The sequence below is a fragment of the Mobula hypostoma genome, chromosome 1 (assembly GCF_963921235.1).
Source record: "Mobula hypostoma chromosome 1, sMobHyp1.1, whole genome shotgun sequence".
Taxonomy (NCBI): Eukaryota; Metazoa; Chordata; class Chondrichthyes; order Myliobatiformes; family Myliobatidae; genus Mobula; species Mobula hypostoma.
Window position 1 is genome coordinate 37,072,433 of NC_086097.1, and position 19,482 is coordinate 37,091,914.

Below are 19,482 nucleotides of genomic sequence, written 5' to 3' on the forward strand. Positions count from 1 at the left end.
TAGAAGGCAGAGGGTAGTGGTTGAAGGAACTTATTCTAACTGGAGGTGTGTGATCAGTGATGTTCTGCAGGGACCTGTACTAGGACCTCTGCTGTTTGTGATGTACATGAATTACCTGGATGAAAATGTAGATGGGTGAGTTAGTAAGTTTGCAGATGATATGAGATTGATGGTGTTGTGGATAGTGTAGAATACTGGCAAAGCATACAGTGGGATATAGATGAATTGCTGATATGGGCAGAGAAATGGCAGATGGGAGTTTAACCCCGTCAAATGTGAAATGTTGCAGCCTGGTAAGTCAAATATAAAGAGACAATACTCTGTTAAGTGCAAGACCCTCAACAGTGTTGATGAGTAGAGAGATTCTATGTTCTAGTGAGGCCACATCTAGAATATTGCATACAGTTCCGGTCACCACATTATTGGAAGGACATCGAAGCTTTGGAGAGGGTGCAGAAGAGGTTTACCAGGACGTTGCCTGGATTAGAGCGCATGTGCTATACTGAGAGGTTGGACAAACTTGGGTTGTTTTCTTTGGAGCCGCAGAAACTTAGGGAAGATCTGATTGAGATTAATAACATCATGAGAAGCATAGATAGAGCAGACAGTGAGCATCTTTTTCCCAGGGTTGAAATGTCTAATACCAGAGGGCATGCAATTAAGATGAGAGGGGGTCCATTTCAAGGGAGATGAGAGGCACAAGTTTCTTTAAATATATGCACAGAGAGTGGTGGGTATCTGGAATGCGCTGCCTGGGGTGATGGTAAGGCAGAAATATTAGAACTTTTAAGAGACATTTAGATAGGCACGTGAAGTGAGGAAAATGGAAGGATATGGACATTGTGTAGGCTGAAGTGATTAGTTTAGCTAACTATTTGATTACCAATTTAACCAGCTCAGCACAAGATTGTGGGCTGAAGGGTCGGCTCCTGTGCTGTACTCTTCAATATTCTAGTACTCCAAATATGACCTAACCAAAGGTGTACACTTCCGTAATATAACTTACCAACTTTTCCATTCAACGTTCTGACCAGTGAAGACAAGAATATCCTTCATTGGTCAGGATGTTGAATATAAATGTGGAATGTGCCTTCATTATCACTATCTACTGGGGAGCTGGGGATTCGCACCTCAACATCCCTCTGTACATCAGTGCCCCCCCAAGGGTCTTGCCATTTCCTGTATCCTTTTCTTTCATTTGACCTCCTAAAATGCACTTATCCAGATTAAACTCCATACGCCATTTCTCAGCCCACATTTCCAAATAGAAACACACATTTTCATATCCTGTTGATTCATTTGACAACCTTAACTATTCAAAGCTCTCTAATTTTTGTGTCATCTAGAAACTTACCAAAACAGCTCACCTACATTTTTATTCAAATCATTAATAACATAAACATCTTTGCATCATTCAAAAACATATTTCCTCACCATCTGACAGTTTGAGGGACTACAATGTTCTCCTAGCAAGGTAAGTTGCCCTTTACTTATTTCTTAATATGAATACTTATGGTTTTATTTGTTGATTTTTCCTCACACACAAACTCCCCTCACAACTATAATTGTTTCCTTAATGTGATACTGTGCAGCCCTTCTGATGAACCCCCGCCCTACCTCACCTGACAATTTGGTAATCACGAAGGCTTTGTTTCCATTCCTGTCTATCTTAAAATCGATTTCAGTGTGTTATAAATCCAACCTTTGTTTCTTCATTAATAAGACCTTAATCTTCCACATTCAATTTTGCTGAAAATGCTGTCAGGTACTCACATCCCTCCTAAACCAAGTTAAATAGTCTCCAATAGTATGAGTGAATCTCCCCATGAGGATATTGAATACAGCCCTATTAAGATATAATGCAGTATGATTGCACAAATGTACTTTGTTCCCTAAACTAAGCTTAATGCCTCATTCATCTGAAGCTCTCACCCCTGTACCATCTCTTTAATCACACATTCATATGCATGATCCTGCCTGGAGTTCCCCATCTTGTGCGAGAGGCTGTGAGAGTGTTACATCTTCAAGAGGCTGTGCCTCAAGGCGGCAGCATCCATCACTAAGGCCCCACACCATCCAAGCTATGCTCTCTTCTTGCTCCTGCCTTCAGGAAGGAGTCACAGGAGCCTGAAGACCCACGGTCAAATAACTCAGGAATAGCTTCTTCCCTTCCGCTGTCAGATGCACCGTAGCTTACCCCGTGATCATTTGGTTCCTTTCTACCGGTATAATCGTAAAGCATGGACAAGAGTTTTTCAGCATATAAAGTCCATGCTGACCATCTAGCACCCAACCCACTACACAAGTCCCATTTTATTCTCTTCACATTTGCTCAATTCCACCAAGATTCTGCCACTCACTTACATACTAAGGTCAATTTACATCAGTCAATGAACAACACATTTTTGCAATGAGAGAAAACAAACACTTCAGGAAAACCTACACAGTCACAGGAGAACCTGGCAATATCCCTTTCCCATATGCAGAGAATTCCCACACTAACTAAATTCCTGACATTGGTTACTCTGTTCTAGCAATATTTAAACTGCATTCTGGATGGCTACTCATGTGTTGAACAGGATCCATTTGATCTTTGACTAGTACTCCTCACTTGGAGTACATGGCCCTATATTGTCTCTATCACACCATCAGAATAGATTAACTGGTTATCATTATGTGATTTATGGACCTTGCAATCTAAAAATTGACTGCATGTCCCCCAGATTAGAACAGTGAATGCACTTCAAAAATAACAGATACAAGTTGATTTAGAATGTTCTATTCAACCATGCTGAAGGAATGCAGGTTCATTCATGCTTCTTTCAAAATCCACAATGTTTCCCTTTGCATTTTAATAATTTGGAAAAACAATCCATCAAATACAGGATAATTCAATCAAGACACATTTAGATGTGCTTGTGTAGACAAAACCTCACCTTGTCACCAAAAGCTATCTGCAAATCTATCAAGACAGTTTAATTCAACATTCTGCATTTCTATTGAAATTTGCATCAATGAAATCTCTTCTGATCTTTAAGATTAAGAAATGTGATCTGGCAATCTGGAGGTCACTTAAACATTATAATTACTTCTATTCAGCTTCCTGTCTGAACACCATATGGTAAAATAGCCATTTATTGTTGCATCTGTACGAATAAGTCTCAAATGATAGATCAATAAAATCTGTCAATCTATAAATTGCTTTGCTTTAACACAAAATATTAATATTTGATTTGGAAAATTATGTTTGCCTCAAAAATCAGCTGGTAATCTATGGTACATATCAAATACTAGGACACCCTGGAGACCTCATTTACCGTCAAATTTAAACTTCTTGCAAGTTGCACTTCCATTGATGAAAAATAGAAATGAATATGTCATGACAGAAGTGAGTAGATTTAAATACTTAACAGTCCTACACAAGGACGGAATGCGTAGGGTATTTATCATTTTAAAATAAATTTCAGTAACATTATATTTTGTCTGCAATATTGTTGAGATAATTTTCTAGTGATCAAGTACAGAAATTTAATTATTGTTAAAAATAGACAGACACATTCATACATATATCATCTTTAATGTTCTAAATTTTCAAACAAAATATTCTGCAGCTCTACCAGGAATTTTCCATTGTCACTTTAATTTGCAAAATGTCTTCTACCAATAAAAGAAAATTTCTAACATCAGTACAAATCATGTGGCACAACTTGAAATTAAAAACCAAATGCTGCTGAATCTAATAGTTCAACCAGTTAATCCTGATGCTTTAGGTTAACCTCTAATTATAAATTGCAGCTGGATTTGAACCACTCTATTTTCATGTATAGCTTTAAATTCAGCAAGGCACCAAATGAATACAAAAAACAGTGCTTTTTTGTTTTCAATATGCCCATGACTTTTACCAGTTTCTGCTAGAATTTTCAAGGATAGATAACAACTAAACTGGCATCTATTTGATTTGGGAACATTAAAATACCAGAAGCTAATGAATCTGAGCAATCATCCAGAGTCCTCAATCCTGGGAGGCCAATTCCTTTATTCTACTTACAGCACTTTCTGCAGCAGCACATCTAAAAAGCTCTCGCCATTTCGGTCTCTCAACACATCTGATTCTGGGTAACCAAGGAAACTGACAAAATATTACTACAATTACATTGACTACAACTTATTTGGTGGAAGTTACACAAGCTACACATAGCAAAGTTATGAATTGACAGGGTTGTTTGATCAAGCTGAAGGATCAGCCAATTATAAAGTTAAAATCTCCATAAAAACAAAAATAAGCACTTGAAGTCTTCATAATAATGAAAATTTGTAGTTCCATATATAATTTATGTTCAATTCTTGAGAAAGGACACGACAATGTTTTTGATAGAAAAACTGATTTTATGCATTATTACCTTTACAATAGCCTTGATGGTTGTTATAGCATTGGACACAGGAGATTTAAACAAAAAGGCAAAGCTGGGTCACAGTTTTATACTATGAAAGGTTACAAAATAGGTTATCTTAATTGGTCTAGTGCCAATCAATCAATTATAAACTTTAACAGGAGTACAAAATCTTCCTCAGTGATGCATATTGACGCTAGTACTTTCTTAAACTTTCATTGACCCTGCATGAGGAATCAAGTAATTTACGTGCATTCTGCGAGCTAATTCAGATGTAATATGTTTAATATTACTTCAATTAAAACCTTGAATAGAACTATTTATAAAAATCTGGTCTATTGATTTAAATTTTAAAAATTCAACATAATTTTGACAACTATAAAATTGATTTTCCATGTGATTTACTCAAATTCTTTTTTAAAAAAAAAGACAGTACAAAACCACTAAATGCACAAGGCTTTGAAAGATGATATATCACTGGACATTTTATAAAATTCAGACTCTGATGCCAATTAGTGAAGGAAAATGCTAGAATCCATTATTAAGAAAAATTTTGGAAAATCATGTCAAGGAGAGTGAAAGTGACTTTGTGAGAGCAAAATTAGGTTTGCTAGAGTTCTTTGAGGATGTAACAAATGGGGTGACTAAAGGGGAACCAGCAGCCATTCAATCAAACGCGACATAAAAGGGTAAGACACGAACGTAGAGAGTTGAAGGCAATATCAAGGCATAGATGGGAAAATGGCTAGTGGAAGACAAAGAAATGGCATAAACGTATGATTTTCAGATTGGCAAGCAGTGAGGTGCCACAGGCATCAATGCTGGGACCTTAACTTATTATAATCTATGTTAATGACTTGGAGGAAGAGACTAGATGTAGTCAAATTTGTGAGTGATACAAAGACAGGCAGGTTAGCAAATTGTAAAGAGTCTTCAAAAAGAACTTGCAAAAGGGACAGTGATGGTTTAAGTGAGCAAGAATTGATTAAGAGAATATATAGTGAAAATGTGACATTATCCACCTTCAATTAAAAAAAACAAATTATTAATTAAATTATAGGAGACAATACGATCTGGGATTCCTAACAAATTAAACAAAAAATTGGCAGGATAGCCAGTGGAACATTAGCATTCATCACAAGGGCTATGAAGCTTTGATGCAACTTTAAGGCCACTGTTAAGTCCACACTGAGTACAGCACTGGCCTCCATATTTAAAAAAGAATATATCTGCATTGGAGGCATTCAAAGATTTACTAGGCTGATGCATGAGATGAAGGTTGGGCAGATTAAGATGATACCCATTGCAGTTTTGAGGAATGAAGACTGATTTCATTGATCCTTATAAAGTTCTCCCAGACACTGACGGGGCAGATGTGGGGAGAGTGTTTCCCTTATTTGGTGAATAGAACTGGGCTCAGAATCTCAGAATAAGCATGGGCCAATTAAGACAGAGATGAGGATTTTTTTCACTCAGACATTGACAAAACAGAATTTCAAAACTGAGAATTGTCTAGCTATTGCCACATTCCCTCATTTCTTTATAGTTCAAAAACCATCTCTATTTTGAACATGCTCATTAAGTGAGCCTTCACAACCCTCTGGAAATCCATTCCAAATGACCAATCTATATATTGAATCTACAATTCTAACTCTAAACAACCAACCCTAGAAAAGGTTTTACAGTATAGATGCTAAAACCTTTATATTTTAAATGAAATTATTTTTCATCATTCTAAATACTGACTATGGGTGTATTCCAATCGATTAGTCCTTACGTGATAACTTTTCATGCAGTAATCAAATACATCTTTTCTGCAACACCTCCAAGTGACTTTTTTCCTGAGTAAGGATGTCAACATTATACACTGACACAAACTATTTTAAAAAAATGGAATAACCCCCTTGCAACTTTGTCATTGTTTGAATTTTAGGATGGAAATCCAGTTAGACAACATGTTTTGGTCAAAAAGTTTCTTTCTAGAAAGAAAAGATTACCTCCGATGTTCTGTATCAATATTGCAACAGCAACCAAAACCTGAAGAAAACAGAACAAACCTCAGTTTGTATCTAACTGATGTCCTGAATAACAAATACAACCAATTAGTCATGTCGCGAAGAATATTTTGTGTTTTTTTTTGCACAGTAAAATCTCAAAAGCAACTGAGGTATCTATTAAGCTCTAACATCGATGCAGGAAAGACTATTGCCCAGAATGCTTTGGAATTCCCCAAGGGCATCTCAGTCTAATGCTACATCTAAAAGATTTTTCCAACAACAAAGAAATCCTTAAGTGCTATAATGAAATATCAACCCAGATTATGAGCTCAAGTTCTGCAAATGAGTTTAAGATCGTAACTTTCGAATCAGAGGCAGGAACACTGAGTGTTTAGTGATCATTATATCATGCAGGAATGTAATAGTCTATCTGCAGTGTGAAGGTACCCAACATTGCTGATTATTCTGGCTCTACAGTTTTAATCCCTTTCCCCGCGGCAAATAAAGCATCACCCTAAGCAAGCAAATATTTTATTACTTGAAGCAATTCTTAACTTTAAATTTTGTACACAGGGTGATCGTGTGAACGTGTTGACAGACTGGTCGACATAAAAGAAATGAGCAAAGGAAAATAGCTTGCTTTCAATGAATGAGATTATTTACAGTGCTCTGCTGATATGCATGGCTTATTACCAGGGAAAGATAACAAGGGCTTGTCAGTGAATGTAATAAACCTGGATGAAGCACAACAAACATCTTTTATTACCTTTCCAGTTGTTTTAAAGGCCTGAAACCCCAGGTCTTCATAGGATGTTAGCGCTATAAATATACAAAGCAGATATAGTTAACAGAACTGGGCTTATTGTTTACTGTGTAGCTTCAAGATTTCATGAATGTAATTCAAGACTTTTTATTTAAAATAGCAGCTCCATAAATACCTAATTAAATGGAATAGTGAGTATTATTAATACAATAACTATGTCATTAGATAATTCAAACTGAACTCTAAATTAAACACTTCTGAGACAACTTCCACAGGGAGGGTAGAAGAGCTTGGTCCTGCACTCACCAGTCTGTTGACATAACTCCAGCAGCAGATGAACTGAGTACGCAGCCAAGAAAGCAACTATCAGCAAGAGAATGCTGCAAATACAAAACATTAAGTACACAGTTACTGACAAAAATGAAACCTGTGCACTTTACCTGAAATAAACACAACTGTCATAGTTGACATACAATGAACCCCTAAATTTTCTGTGGTTACACAGATATAGCACCAAAAGGATCCAGACTGAATATCATTCTTGATTTATAATCCAATATAAAAAAAATGGAGTAGAATACTTAACCATTCAGCGTTCCAATAATTGGGCTGATTTCTGTCTAGACACATACAATTGCAATCAGGCTTTTATGGTTCATTTGTTAACATTCTCACTCCTATCAGTTCAATTGTAATTTCCATTCTTTACAGTTTAAAAATATGGTAGTAACTGACTCCCATGTAATGATAAAATGTTGTACAGTTTGGAGACAAATTTAAAACAAAGGTCCAATCAGCTTGATCAGGTGTGCAAAGATCTTACCACCCCTCTCAAAGAGCACCAAATCTCTTTCCAATATTTCCCCTCAGCAACACCGCAGCTTTTGGGAACTTGGTGCATTCACTGACACCCACATACAATCCCAGGTAAAATGTGACAGCAGAATAAAATTTAAAATATTATACATTATTCTGCCTACAATTCCTCAAATTCAACCTTGCAACAATGTTTGTTGTTGTATAGCAATTTCAATTTTCATATTGGTTGTTTAAAAAAAGCAGAAGTTCCAGGGATACAAATGTCAAAATGCCTCTTTTGATTGAACGTTAGCAACATTTACATATTTCCCATCTGTTGTGCCACATATTCATGGGGGAAAATGAAAAATATATTCACTGGTACCTCACATAGTGCTCAGGATACCTTCCCAGGAACAAGGGCACTAGCACTAGTGGTATCAATGGAAAACAGGGCCATTATGACAGTATATATGGGATGGCGTAATGCCTCAGAGTCTCAGAGACCTGGATTCAATCCTGACTTCCAGTGCCATCCAGGTTTTTTCCCTTGTGATAGTGCGAATGTCCTCTGGATACTCCAGTTTCCTTGTACATTTCAGAAATATGCAAGCTGGTAGGCTGATTTGTAAACTGGCCTTAGTACGTAGGTGAATGGTGAAGTCTGGGGGACCTGATGAGAATAAAACCCATTTTATTAGTGCAAATAGGATACTTCATTATTGAACAAACTTGGTAGGATGAAGGCAAACAACAGGAATTCTGCAGGTGCTGGAAATTCAAGCAACACACATCAAAGTTGCTGGTGAACGCAGAAGGCCAGGCAGCATCTGTAGGAAGAGGTGCAGTCGACGTTTCAGGCCGAGACCCTTTGTCAGTCCTGACGAAGGGTCTCGGCCTGAAACGTCAACTGCACCTCTTCCTACAGATGCTGCCTGGCTGCTGCGTTCACCAGCAACTTTGATGTGTGTTGCTGGTAGGATAAAGGATTTTGTTTCCCTCCTGTATATCTCTATGGACAGTGGTTTAAACCCTGGCCCTCCTCAAACTCTGTGCTGTAATCCTTGCTAAGTGTTCAGTACTCTTCTGGCACTCACACAGCAATAAGACAGTTGAATAACCACAAGGCTCAGTATGGAATACGTCACACTTCCTTATCATTGATCTTGCTGTCATGGGGAATTCTTCCTGCTGGAGAGAAAGCCACGCAGTCAAAGATGGAGACAAAGGCTTCCATCACATCCAAGAGGATGAGATGAAGATAACACAGGGTTCAGGCCATCTGCCAGCATAACAACTACCAGTCAGTCCTCTGCAATGCTCCAGATTCATGATGCCAGTCAGGACCCCAAGCCCCATATTTCCGTGTTCAGTAGTCACACTGTTCAACCCAACACCAGTCCTCACGAGCAGCTTCTGCACACTGTCTCAGTGGTTCACTCCGTACCACGCGGCAACAAGATCACCACTTATTACTGCAGGAATGCCAGCGAAGGACAGGAGTTCACACCAGGTTTCCCCCGAGCATAGCAGGGCACAACTCAAACACATCTTTTCTGGGCTGTGAATGCTTAGCCTCCAAAACCAAGTGCACTTCTACAAATCAGTGCTGTGTAGGTCAAGCTAGATGGAATATTGACGTAAATGCAAATGAAGAAATATTCCACACACTTTCAGCTTAGTCCTAGGTAACTAGAGGCACTTTTGAGTAGTCAGCTTTCTGGGGCTCTGTCAACTTTATTAGCACCTTGACTAATAATTGTCAATTATTACATCATGTTGAATTCCAGCAGCTAATATGTTATTACAACTGTTCCAGTGTTTTTACTTATGACTCTTACAATTTTATTACGACCTTTAGAAACACCTAATACTCAGATTCTCATGTTCAATTAAAAACAATTAGCTCAGATCAGCCAGCAAATGAAATCACACTCAACGATAGTTTTTGCTTTCTTACCAGAAACCAATAATACCCGTATTAGCCATTGCAAAAGCCAAACCCAGGATGCCACTTCCCATGATTGCATGTGTTACGTTAAACACAGAGGATGCAAATGAAGCTACTGTAGATTCCTGACGTAGCGGTACCTGTCAAAATAAAGTTACAATACAATGGATTTAAAAGTACAGTTTCAGAAAAGTGTCCATATCAGGAGAAATAGCCCCACACTAGAATCTAGTTATGCCATTTCGTCAAGGTAATTTCAGTCCCATTGTATCTGGTACACCCCAGCTTACGTATGCCCAGCTGAAGGACACCCTGTAAACATTAGCAAGCATTTGGGAGGCCAGAGGAATGAATGCAGATGGAGTTACTGGCTGCTTTGGAGCCGCAGGCACCTTCTGCCAGGCAGGAATTTCTACTTATTTCTCTCTCCACTCTGCCCACCAAGAGGCAACAACCACAACTTCAGATTTTATCTGAGCTCAGTCTAGCCATTTTTAACCTTTTAGTTCAGCTGTTCTGCACCCACTGTTTCCTCACAGGCCACTTTATCCAAAAGATTACCTCTAATCATCAATTAATTAGTCAATACTCTGTGTGAAGTTTCATCAGAGCCCTTCAGGAAAAGAAGACAGTGGATCCGCTGGGTAGTTCACTGAACAGAATGCACATGTTATTTGGCAGAACCCCTGAACACCAAAAGTTCGAAACTTTCTATGACACCCAGCACCAAGTGGGGAGCTTGAGGTTTTGGTGCAGAAGCTATGTTGAGGAGAGACAGAGGCTCCAGGTAGAATTCCCCCCCGCCCCCAGGTAACTTTCTTTCTTTCCTTATTTATTGCACAGTTAGAGCAGTAGGAATGCTAGGCAGGATAGTGGAATGCGGTAAGGTAGGAAGATCTCCAGTGTCCCTGACGATTAAACCTGCAAGAAGTGCATCCAGCTGCAGCTTCTTACAGAATGCGCTGGAGAACTGGAGCTGGACAAACTCCAGATTATTTTGGAGACTGAGGGGTTGATTGAAAGGGACTCATATAACTGGCTGACCATCAGGAGGGGAAAGGGGATAAGCAGACAGAATAGGGTACTATTGTGGACGTTTCTCTCAATAAAAAGTGTGCCACTTTATACGAGGGGTAATTGACTTCCAGAAAGTGGTCCACAGCAGGGATGATTGATAAGTTCGTGGCCTAAGGTAGAAGTTGAGTTATTAACTTCAAATTTTCTGCATTTTCACTCAAAGAGTTGAACTGCATGTGCATGTAACGAGAGCTGTATAACTCATCTCCTTCTACCTTAGGCCACAAACTTATCAATCACCCCTCGTATACTACTGGGGGGAGGGGATGGCTTAGCAGAGGAAAGCCGCAGCAGTCAGATCTCTGGCACTGAGTCTGGTTCTGCAGCTCAGAGGAGAAAGAAAGAGAAGAGGTGATCTGCAGTAATAGAAACATAGAAACATAGAAAATAGGTGCAGGAGTAGGCCATTCGGCCCTTCGAGCCTGCACCGCCATTTATTATGATCATGGCTGATCATCCAACTCAGAACCCTGCACCAGCCTTCCCTCCATACCCACTGATCCCCGTAGCCACAAGGGCCATATCTAACTCCTTCACAGTAATCACAGTGATTCATTGGTTAGAGAAACAGACAAGAGGTTCTGTGGGCAAGAACGAGGTTCCGAGATGGTTTATTGCCTTGCAGGTACCAGGGTCAATCATATCTCAGATTGAGTATGTGGCATTCTTAATTGGGTGAGTGAGCAGTCTTAGGTTGTGGTCCACATTGGTACCAATGACACTTGTAGGAAAGGTGACAAGGTCCTGCAAAGTAAGCTTAGGGAGTTAGGTACTAAATTAAGGGGTAGGACCTCCAGGGTTGTGATCTTGGGATTGCTACCCATGCCAGGTGGGGTTTAATCTAGTTTTGCAGGAGGTTGAGAACCAGATTGCCAGAACAGTGAGTGGAGAGGTTGTGGAGGCAGATATTGGTAAGACCTCAGACAAAGTTAAGGAATCAAAAGGTCGAGCATGGTGTGACTAGTGACCTGTGCTGTCTATATTTAAATGCAAGAAATATTGTTGGAAAGGCGGATAATAGTGCTGAAGATGAGGGTTGCTGGTTTACAAACAGAGGCAATGTGTAGTGAGGAGAGGCTGTTGATAGGGCAAAATTGCAGTCAACAGGATGAGTTGCAATGTAAAAGGCAAACAAAATCAAAAAGGGTGAAAACAGGACAGAAGGTGTTATATTTGAATGCCCACAGTATACAGAATAAGGTAGATGAACTTGTAGCACAATTACAGACTGGCTGGTATGATGTTGTAGGCATCACTGAATCATGGCTGAAAGAAGATTATAGCTGGGAACTTAATATCCAAGGATACACATTGAATTAAAAGGTCAGGCAGGAAGGCAGAGGAGGCGGTGTTGCTTTGTTGGTAAAAAATCATTAGAGAGGACATAGGGTTGGAAGGTGTTGAATCATTGTGGATAGAACTAAGGAACTGCAGGGGTTAAAAGACCCTAATGGGAGTTGTATACAGACCCCCAAACAGTAGTAAGGATGTGGCCTACAACTTACAATGGGAGATAGAAAATGCATGCCAAAAGGCCAATGTTCCAATAGTCATGGGGGATTTCAATATGCAGGTAGACAGGGAAAATCAGGTTGATGGTGCATTACAGGAGGGGGAATTTCTAGAGTGTCTGTGAGATGTCTTTTCAGAGCAGCTCGAGGTTGAGCCCACTAGAGGATTGGCTATTCTGGATTGACCCTTAGGTCAAAGAACCCTACCTGATTGAATTCACCTTGAAATTTGAGAAGGAAAAGCTGAAGTCAGATGTATCAGTACTACAGTGGAGTAAAGGGAATTACAGAGGCATGAGCGAGGATTTGGCCAGAATTGATTGGAAAAGAACACTGAAAGGGGAGATGGCAGAGCAGCAATGGTTGGAATTTCTGGAAGCAATTCAGAAGACACAGGGTATATATATCCCAAAGGGGAAAGACTTTCACAACCATGGCTACAAGAGAAGTCAGAGCCAACATAAAAGCCAAAGAGAAGGCATTTAATAGACAAAAATTAGTGGGAAGTTAGAGGATTGGGAAGCTCTTAAAAACCAGAGGGCAACTAAACAAAATCATTAAGAAGGTAAAGATGGAACACAAAAGTAAACTAGCCAATTATATTAAAGAGGATACCAAAATTTCTTCAGATGCATAAAGTGTAAAGAGAGGCGAGACTGCTGGAATTGATGTTCAAGAGGTAGTAATGGGGGACAACGAAATGGCAGATGATCTGAATAAGTATTTTGCATCAGACTTCACTGTGGAAGTTCCAGGTGTCAGAGGTCATTAAGTGTGTGAAGTTACCATAACTAGAGAGAAGGTTCTTGGGAAACTGAAAGGTCTAAAGGTACATAAGTCACCTGGACCAGATGGTGTACACCCCAGAGTTCTGAAAGCGGTGGTTAAAGAGATCATGGAGGCATTAGTAATAGTCTTTCAAAAATCACTAGATTCTGAAATGGTTCTGCAGAATAGCAAATATCACTCCATTCTTCAAGAAGGGAGAGAGGCAGAAGAAAGGAAACTGTAGACCAGTTAGTTTGACCTCAGTGGTTGGGAAGATATTGGAGTTAATTATTAAGGATGAGGTCTTAGGGTACTTGGAGGCACATGATAAAATAGGCCATAGTTAGTATGGCTTCAGGGGAAAATATTGCCAGAAAAATCTGTTGGAATTCTTTGAAGAAATAACAAGCTGTATAGTCAAAAGAGAATCGGTTGATGTTGCGCTGTAAAGACCTTTGACAAGTTGCCACATAAGTGACTGCTTAACAAGCTGCAAGCCCATGGAATTACAGGAAAGATTCTAGCATGAGTAAACCAGTAACTGATTTGCAGGAGCAAAGAGTGGGAATAAAGGGAGCCTTTTCTGGCTGACTGCCAGTGACTAGTGGTGCTCCACAAGGGTCTGTGTTAGGACCGATTCTTTTTCGTTTATATGTCAATTTGGATGATAGAATTGATGGCATTGTTGCAAAGTTTTCAGACGATATGAAGATAGGTGGAGGGGCAGGTAGTTTTGAGGAAGTAGAGAGGCTACAGAAGGACTTAGATTAGGAGAATGGACAAAGAAATAGCAGATGGAATACAGCGTCGGAAAGTGTATGGTCATGCACTTTGGTAGAAGAAATGAAAGGGTTGACTATTTTCTAAATGGACAGCCAGTACAAAAAACCGAGGTACAAAGGGACTTATGAGTCCTTGTGCAGGATTCTCTAAAGGTTAATTTGCAGGTTGAGTCTATGGAAGGCAAATGCAATGTTAGCATTCATTTCAAGAGGACTAGAGTCTAAAAGCAAGGATATAATGCTGAGGCTTTATAAAGCACCGGTGAGGTCTCAGTTGGAATAGTGAGAGAAATTTTGGGCCCCTTATCTTAGAAAGGATGTGTTGAAACTAGAGGGTTCAAAGGATGTTCATGAAAGTGATCCCAGGATTGAATGCTTGCCATATAAAGAGCGTTTGATGGTTCTAGGCCTGTATTCATTAGAATGCAGAAGAATCAGGGATGACCACATTGAAACCTATCGAATGGTGAAAAGCCTTGACAGAGTGGATGTGGAAATAATGTTTCCTGTGGTGGGAGAGCCTAAGACCAAAGGACACAGCCTCAGAATAGAGGGGTGTCCTTTTAGTACAGAAATGAGGAGGAATTCCTTTAGCCAGAGATTGGTAAATCTGTGAAATTCTTTGCCACAGGCGGCTGGGGAGGCAAAGTCTTTATGTATATATATAAGGCAGAGATTGATAGGTTCTTGATTGGTCAGAGTATGAAGGGATATGGGAAGAAGGCAGGAGAATGGAGCTGAGAAGAAAATTGGATCAGCCATGATGAAATTGCGGAGCAGACCCGATGGGCCATATGGCCTACTGTGCTCCTATATCTCATGGTCTTATGGTCTATTACTCATCAGAGCGACTCATCACAAATACAAGCTGAATTGTTTGATCAGCAATTACTTGCCTGCTGCCAAACACTGTCCTTTGAGACCAACTTCACGAACTTCCCTAAACTCAGTACATTGAGTCAAGGGCAGTTGAAAATATGCAGTTATTTATTTCATCAACATTCAATCTCATTGCATTCCAACATTTTTCTGTCTTCCAAGGACCCTAATTACATTATTCCAAAAACTTTCATTCAATGAACTCATTCAAGGACATCATCAAGGAGCAATGCCTCAAAAAGGTGACATCTATCATTAAGGACTGCCATCACTGAGGTCCTGCCCTGTTCTCATTGCTACCATCAGGAAGGAGGTACAAGAGCCTGAATGCACACACTCAACAGTTTAGAAACAGCTTCTTCCCCTCTGCCAACCGATTTCTGAATGGACATTGAACCCATGAACACTACCTAAATACCATTTTATTTTTGCACTACTTATTTAATTTAACTATTTAATATATACATTCTTACTGTAATTTATAGTTTGTTTCTCTTCTATTATTATGTATTGCATTATACTGCAGTCACAAAGACAACAAATTTCACAACATAAGCCAGTGATATTCACCTTTCCTGCCTATCACCTCCCTGCTTCCTCTCCCCCACCCCTTTATCTTTCCCCTGACTGGTTTTTCACCTGGAACCTTCCAGCCTTCTCCTTCCCACCCTCTTTATAGGGCCTCTGCCCCTTCCCTCTTCAGTCGTGACGAAGGGTTCCGGCCCAAAACATTGGCTGATCGTTTCCACGGATGCTGCCCGACCTGCTGAGTTCCTCCAGCGCATTGTGAGTGTTGCTTTGACCCCAGCATCTGCAGAGTATTTTGTGTTTGCCCGTGATAGTAAATCTGAATCTGATTATCTCATGCCACCGGCAAGCATTTTTAAAATAAATGATACAGCAAAATAAGCACTTATAAAAGCTCAGTCACTGACAGAATGAAGTAGTTATTTCCTTCAAAATTCCAATTTCTTTCAAAGTGGTGCTAGTAACTATAGAATGGAGTAAATCCCTTGTTCTTTCAAAAGTACTACATGGTCTTCCGTTTCCAACCAGAGATACAAACAGGTTAGTCCTCACATTAAGTCCAATTCTATTCACATTCTCTAGATCAAAGCTATAACTATGTGAACTCATATTGGTCTAAGCTACATCTGTTTTTGTTTCAGTCCTATTCAGACCTTCTCCCTTTGCTTTTTTACCAACACATTCAATCAGAATCAGGTTTATTACTCCTGACACATCAGGAAATGTGCTGCTTTGCGGCAGTACAGTGCAAGGTATAGAAATTACTGTGAATTACAATCAATAGATAACGGAACAATGTAGAGTTCATGGACCATTTGGAAAATAGATGGTGGAAGGGAAGAAGCTGTTCCTGCAATGGTGAGTTTGAGTCTTCAAGTCCCTGTACCTCCTCCCTGATGGTAGTAATGAAAACAGCATGACCCAAATGGTAAGGGTCCTTAATGATGAATGCTGCCTTCCTGATGCACCACCTTTTGAAGCTGTCCTCAATGGTGGGCGAATGGTGGAGCTAACTGAGTCTACAACCTTCTGCAGCCTCATTTAGTCCTCCGCACTGGAACCACCATGTCACTTGGTACTGCAACCAGTCAGAGTGCTCACCATCTTTAGAAATTGGCAAGAGTCTTTGGTGACATAGCAAATCTCCTCAAGCCCTTAACAAAGTAGAGCCACTGGTGTGCCTTCTTCAGGATTGCATCAATATGTTGGGCACAGAGTAGACGCGCTGCGATGTTGACACCCAGGAACTTGAAGTCACTCATCCTCTCTAGTGCTGACACAACAATAAAGAATGCTGTAGGCTCTCCTGACTTCCCTTTCCTAGTGTCGCTTCCTGCACTAATGCAGAACTTCAAAATATCATCATTTTTGCAGTCTGTTCCCAAGCTGCTCGTCTGTATATAACCTATTTCACGTGATCCTTTCCCTTCTGTATCTTTTAAAACACACAGACTCCTACGGTGATCTTATTTCTACTTCCTGACAGGCTGCCTCCTGTACAAGCTCTGCTCAGTTCTCCCAGCTTCCTGTATTGGCGCTGCTTCCTGCACGCATGCGGAGCTCGTTGACTTCATTAACTTTACCTCCAACTTTCACCCTGCCCTCAAGTTTACCTGGTCCATTTCCAACACCTCCCTCCCCTTTCTAGATCTTTCTGTCTCTATCTCTGGAGACAGCTTATCTACTGATGTCTACTATAAGCCTATTGATTCTCACAGCTATATGGACTATTCCTCTTCTCACCCTGTCTCTTGCAAAACTGCCATCCCCTTTTCGCAATTCCTTCATCTCCACCGCATCTGCTCTCAGGATGAGACTTTTCATTCCAGGACAAGGGCGATGTCCTCCTTTTTTAAAGAAAGGGGCTTCCCTTCCTCCACCATCAACTCTGCTCTAAAACACATCTCTCCCATTTCACACACATCTGCTTTCACTCCATCCTCCCGTCACCCCACCAGGAATAGGTTTCCCCTGGTCCTCACCTACCACCCCACCAGCCTCCGGGTCCAACATATTATTCTCCGTAATTTCCACCACCTCCAACAGGATCCCACCACTAAGCACATCTTTCCCTTCCCCCCTCTCTCTGCTTTCTGCAGGGATCGCTCCCTACGCAACTCCCTTGTCCATTCGTCCCCCCCATCCCTCCCCACTGATCAACCTCCTGGCACTTATCCTTGTAAGTGGAACAAGTGCTACATATGCCCTTACACTTCCTCCCTTACCACCATTCAGGGCCCCAGAAAGTCCTTCCAGGTGAGGCAACACTTCACCTGAGTCAGTTGGGGTGATATACTGCATCCGGTGCTCCTGATGTGGCCTTCTATATATTGGCGAGACCCGACGCAGACTGGGAGATCATTTTGCTGAACACCTACGCTCTGTCTGCCAGAGAAAGCAGGATCTCCCAGTGGCCACACATTTTAATTCCACATCCCATTCCCATTCTGACATGTCTATCCACGGCCTCCTCTACTGTAAAGATGAGGCCACACTCAAGTTGGAGGAACAACACCTTATATTCTGTCTGGGTCGCCTCCAACCTGATGGCATGAACATTGACTTCTCTAACTTCCGCTAATGCCCCACCTCCCCCTCGTACCCCATACGTTATTTATTCATATACACACATTCTTTCTCTCTCTCTCCTTTTTCTCCCTCTGTCCCTCTGACTATACCCCTTTCCCATCCTCTGGGTTCTTTCCCCCCCCTCCCTTTTCCTTCTCCCTGGGCCTCCTGTCCCATGATCCTCTCATATCCCTTTTGCCAATCACCTGTCCAGCTCTTGGCTCCATCCCTCCCCCTCCTGTCTACTCCTATCATTTTGGATCTCCCCCTCCCCCTCCCACTTTCAAATCTCTTACTAGCTCTTCCTTCAGTTAGTCCTGACGAAGGGTCTCGGCCCAAAACGTCGACTGTTCCTCTTCCTAGAGATGCTGCCTGGCCTGCTGCATTCACCAGCAACTTTGATGTGTGTTGCTTGAATTTCCAACATCTGCAGAATTCCTCGTGTTTATGTATATAATTTCTAACATCATTTCTTTTCTTTTCCACTGGCATTTCCCTTATTCTCTTCAATACTGCTCAAAAACTCGACTTATTTCTCATTTTTTCCTAGTTCTGATGACAACTCACAGATCTGAAACATTGATTCACTATCTTTCCCAAGAGACGATGTCATTTCCACTTTATGCTCACAACACAGAGTTCTAGTTAAATGCCTAGGCTGAAGACACCTCCATTTGTGCAGTATTCCCTCAGTACTAAACTGAATTTTCAGTCTCAGTTTATTTTGCTGAAGATCTAGGATGTGAACTCACAATCTTCGACTTCACAACAAAGTGCTACCAATTGAATCAGAACTGAAGATAGTCATAAATCCTACACCAGATGCAGCAAAACCCAAACAAAACACGCAGCCTGTCACCCAACCACAACTTCATTTCTGAAATGCCTTAACCCAATCTTACAACTTCCACTGGTCAAAGAATACAAAATATCATCGGATCAGACAGCATCTACGGAGGGAGAAAATCTGAATTAATGCAGAGTGAAGCCCTAGGATGAAAACTGGTCAGTGCTGATAAATTTGGAATGACTCTATGTGTCTTGGATGGGAAGAAAAAGACTTCACAGTTTTAAACTAACTCCAGCCCAGAGTTATCAAGGACAAAAACGTAATAAAGATCAAAATCTCAGATTAGTATGTGGTGACATATTCGTACTTCGATAATAATGAACTTCGACATATTTTCTCCAAAGTAACTATTTAGGTACAACATTGCTGTATTTTTAGAAGTGCTTAATCAGCCGTATTGCACTTAAATTAAGGGAGATACGGCACACCAGGACCACTTTGAGTTTCATATTAAACGCACTTACATCCTGTGGGATTAACTGCTCGTCCAAGCCACCATCACTGTCACAGCGCTCACTCCCCATTTCACCGAGAGGTTACCGGCGGCCAGGTCCGAGCCTCCCGTCCCGCGGCGACCACGTGACCGAAAACCAGCCCGACGAGCGACGTCAACGCGCGC

General features: G+C 40.7%; 1 protein-coding gene across 1 annotated transcript in view; it reads right to left on the reverse strand.

The window, feature by feature from the left end:
- Positions 1 to 19,454, reverse strand: part of slc38a6 (solute carrier family 38 member 6) — a 53,695-nt gene extending 34,241 nt beyond the window's left edge. The window contains exons 1-5 of the mRNA XM_063046489.1: positions 19,328 to 19,454; positions 9,910 to 10,040; positions 7,458 to 7,531; positions 7,155 to 7,207; positions 6,389 to 6,428 (exon numbers count right to left, since the gene is read on the reverse strand). Coding sequence (XP_062902559.1) covers positions 6,389 to 6,428; positions 7,155 to 7,207; positions 7,458 to 7,531; positions 9,910 to 10,040; positions 19,328 to 19,387 — 358 coding nt within the window. The 5' untranslated portion in view covers positions 19,388 to 19,454. The remainder of the gene's footprint in view (positions 1 to 6,388; positions 6,429 to 7,154; positions 7,208 to 7,457; positions 7,532 to 9,909; positions 10,041 to 19,327) is intronic.
- Positions 19,455 to 19,482: the final 28 nt, after the last annotated feature.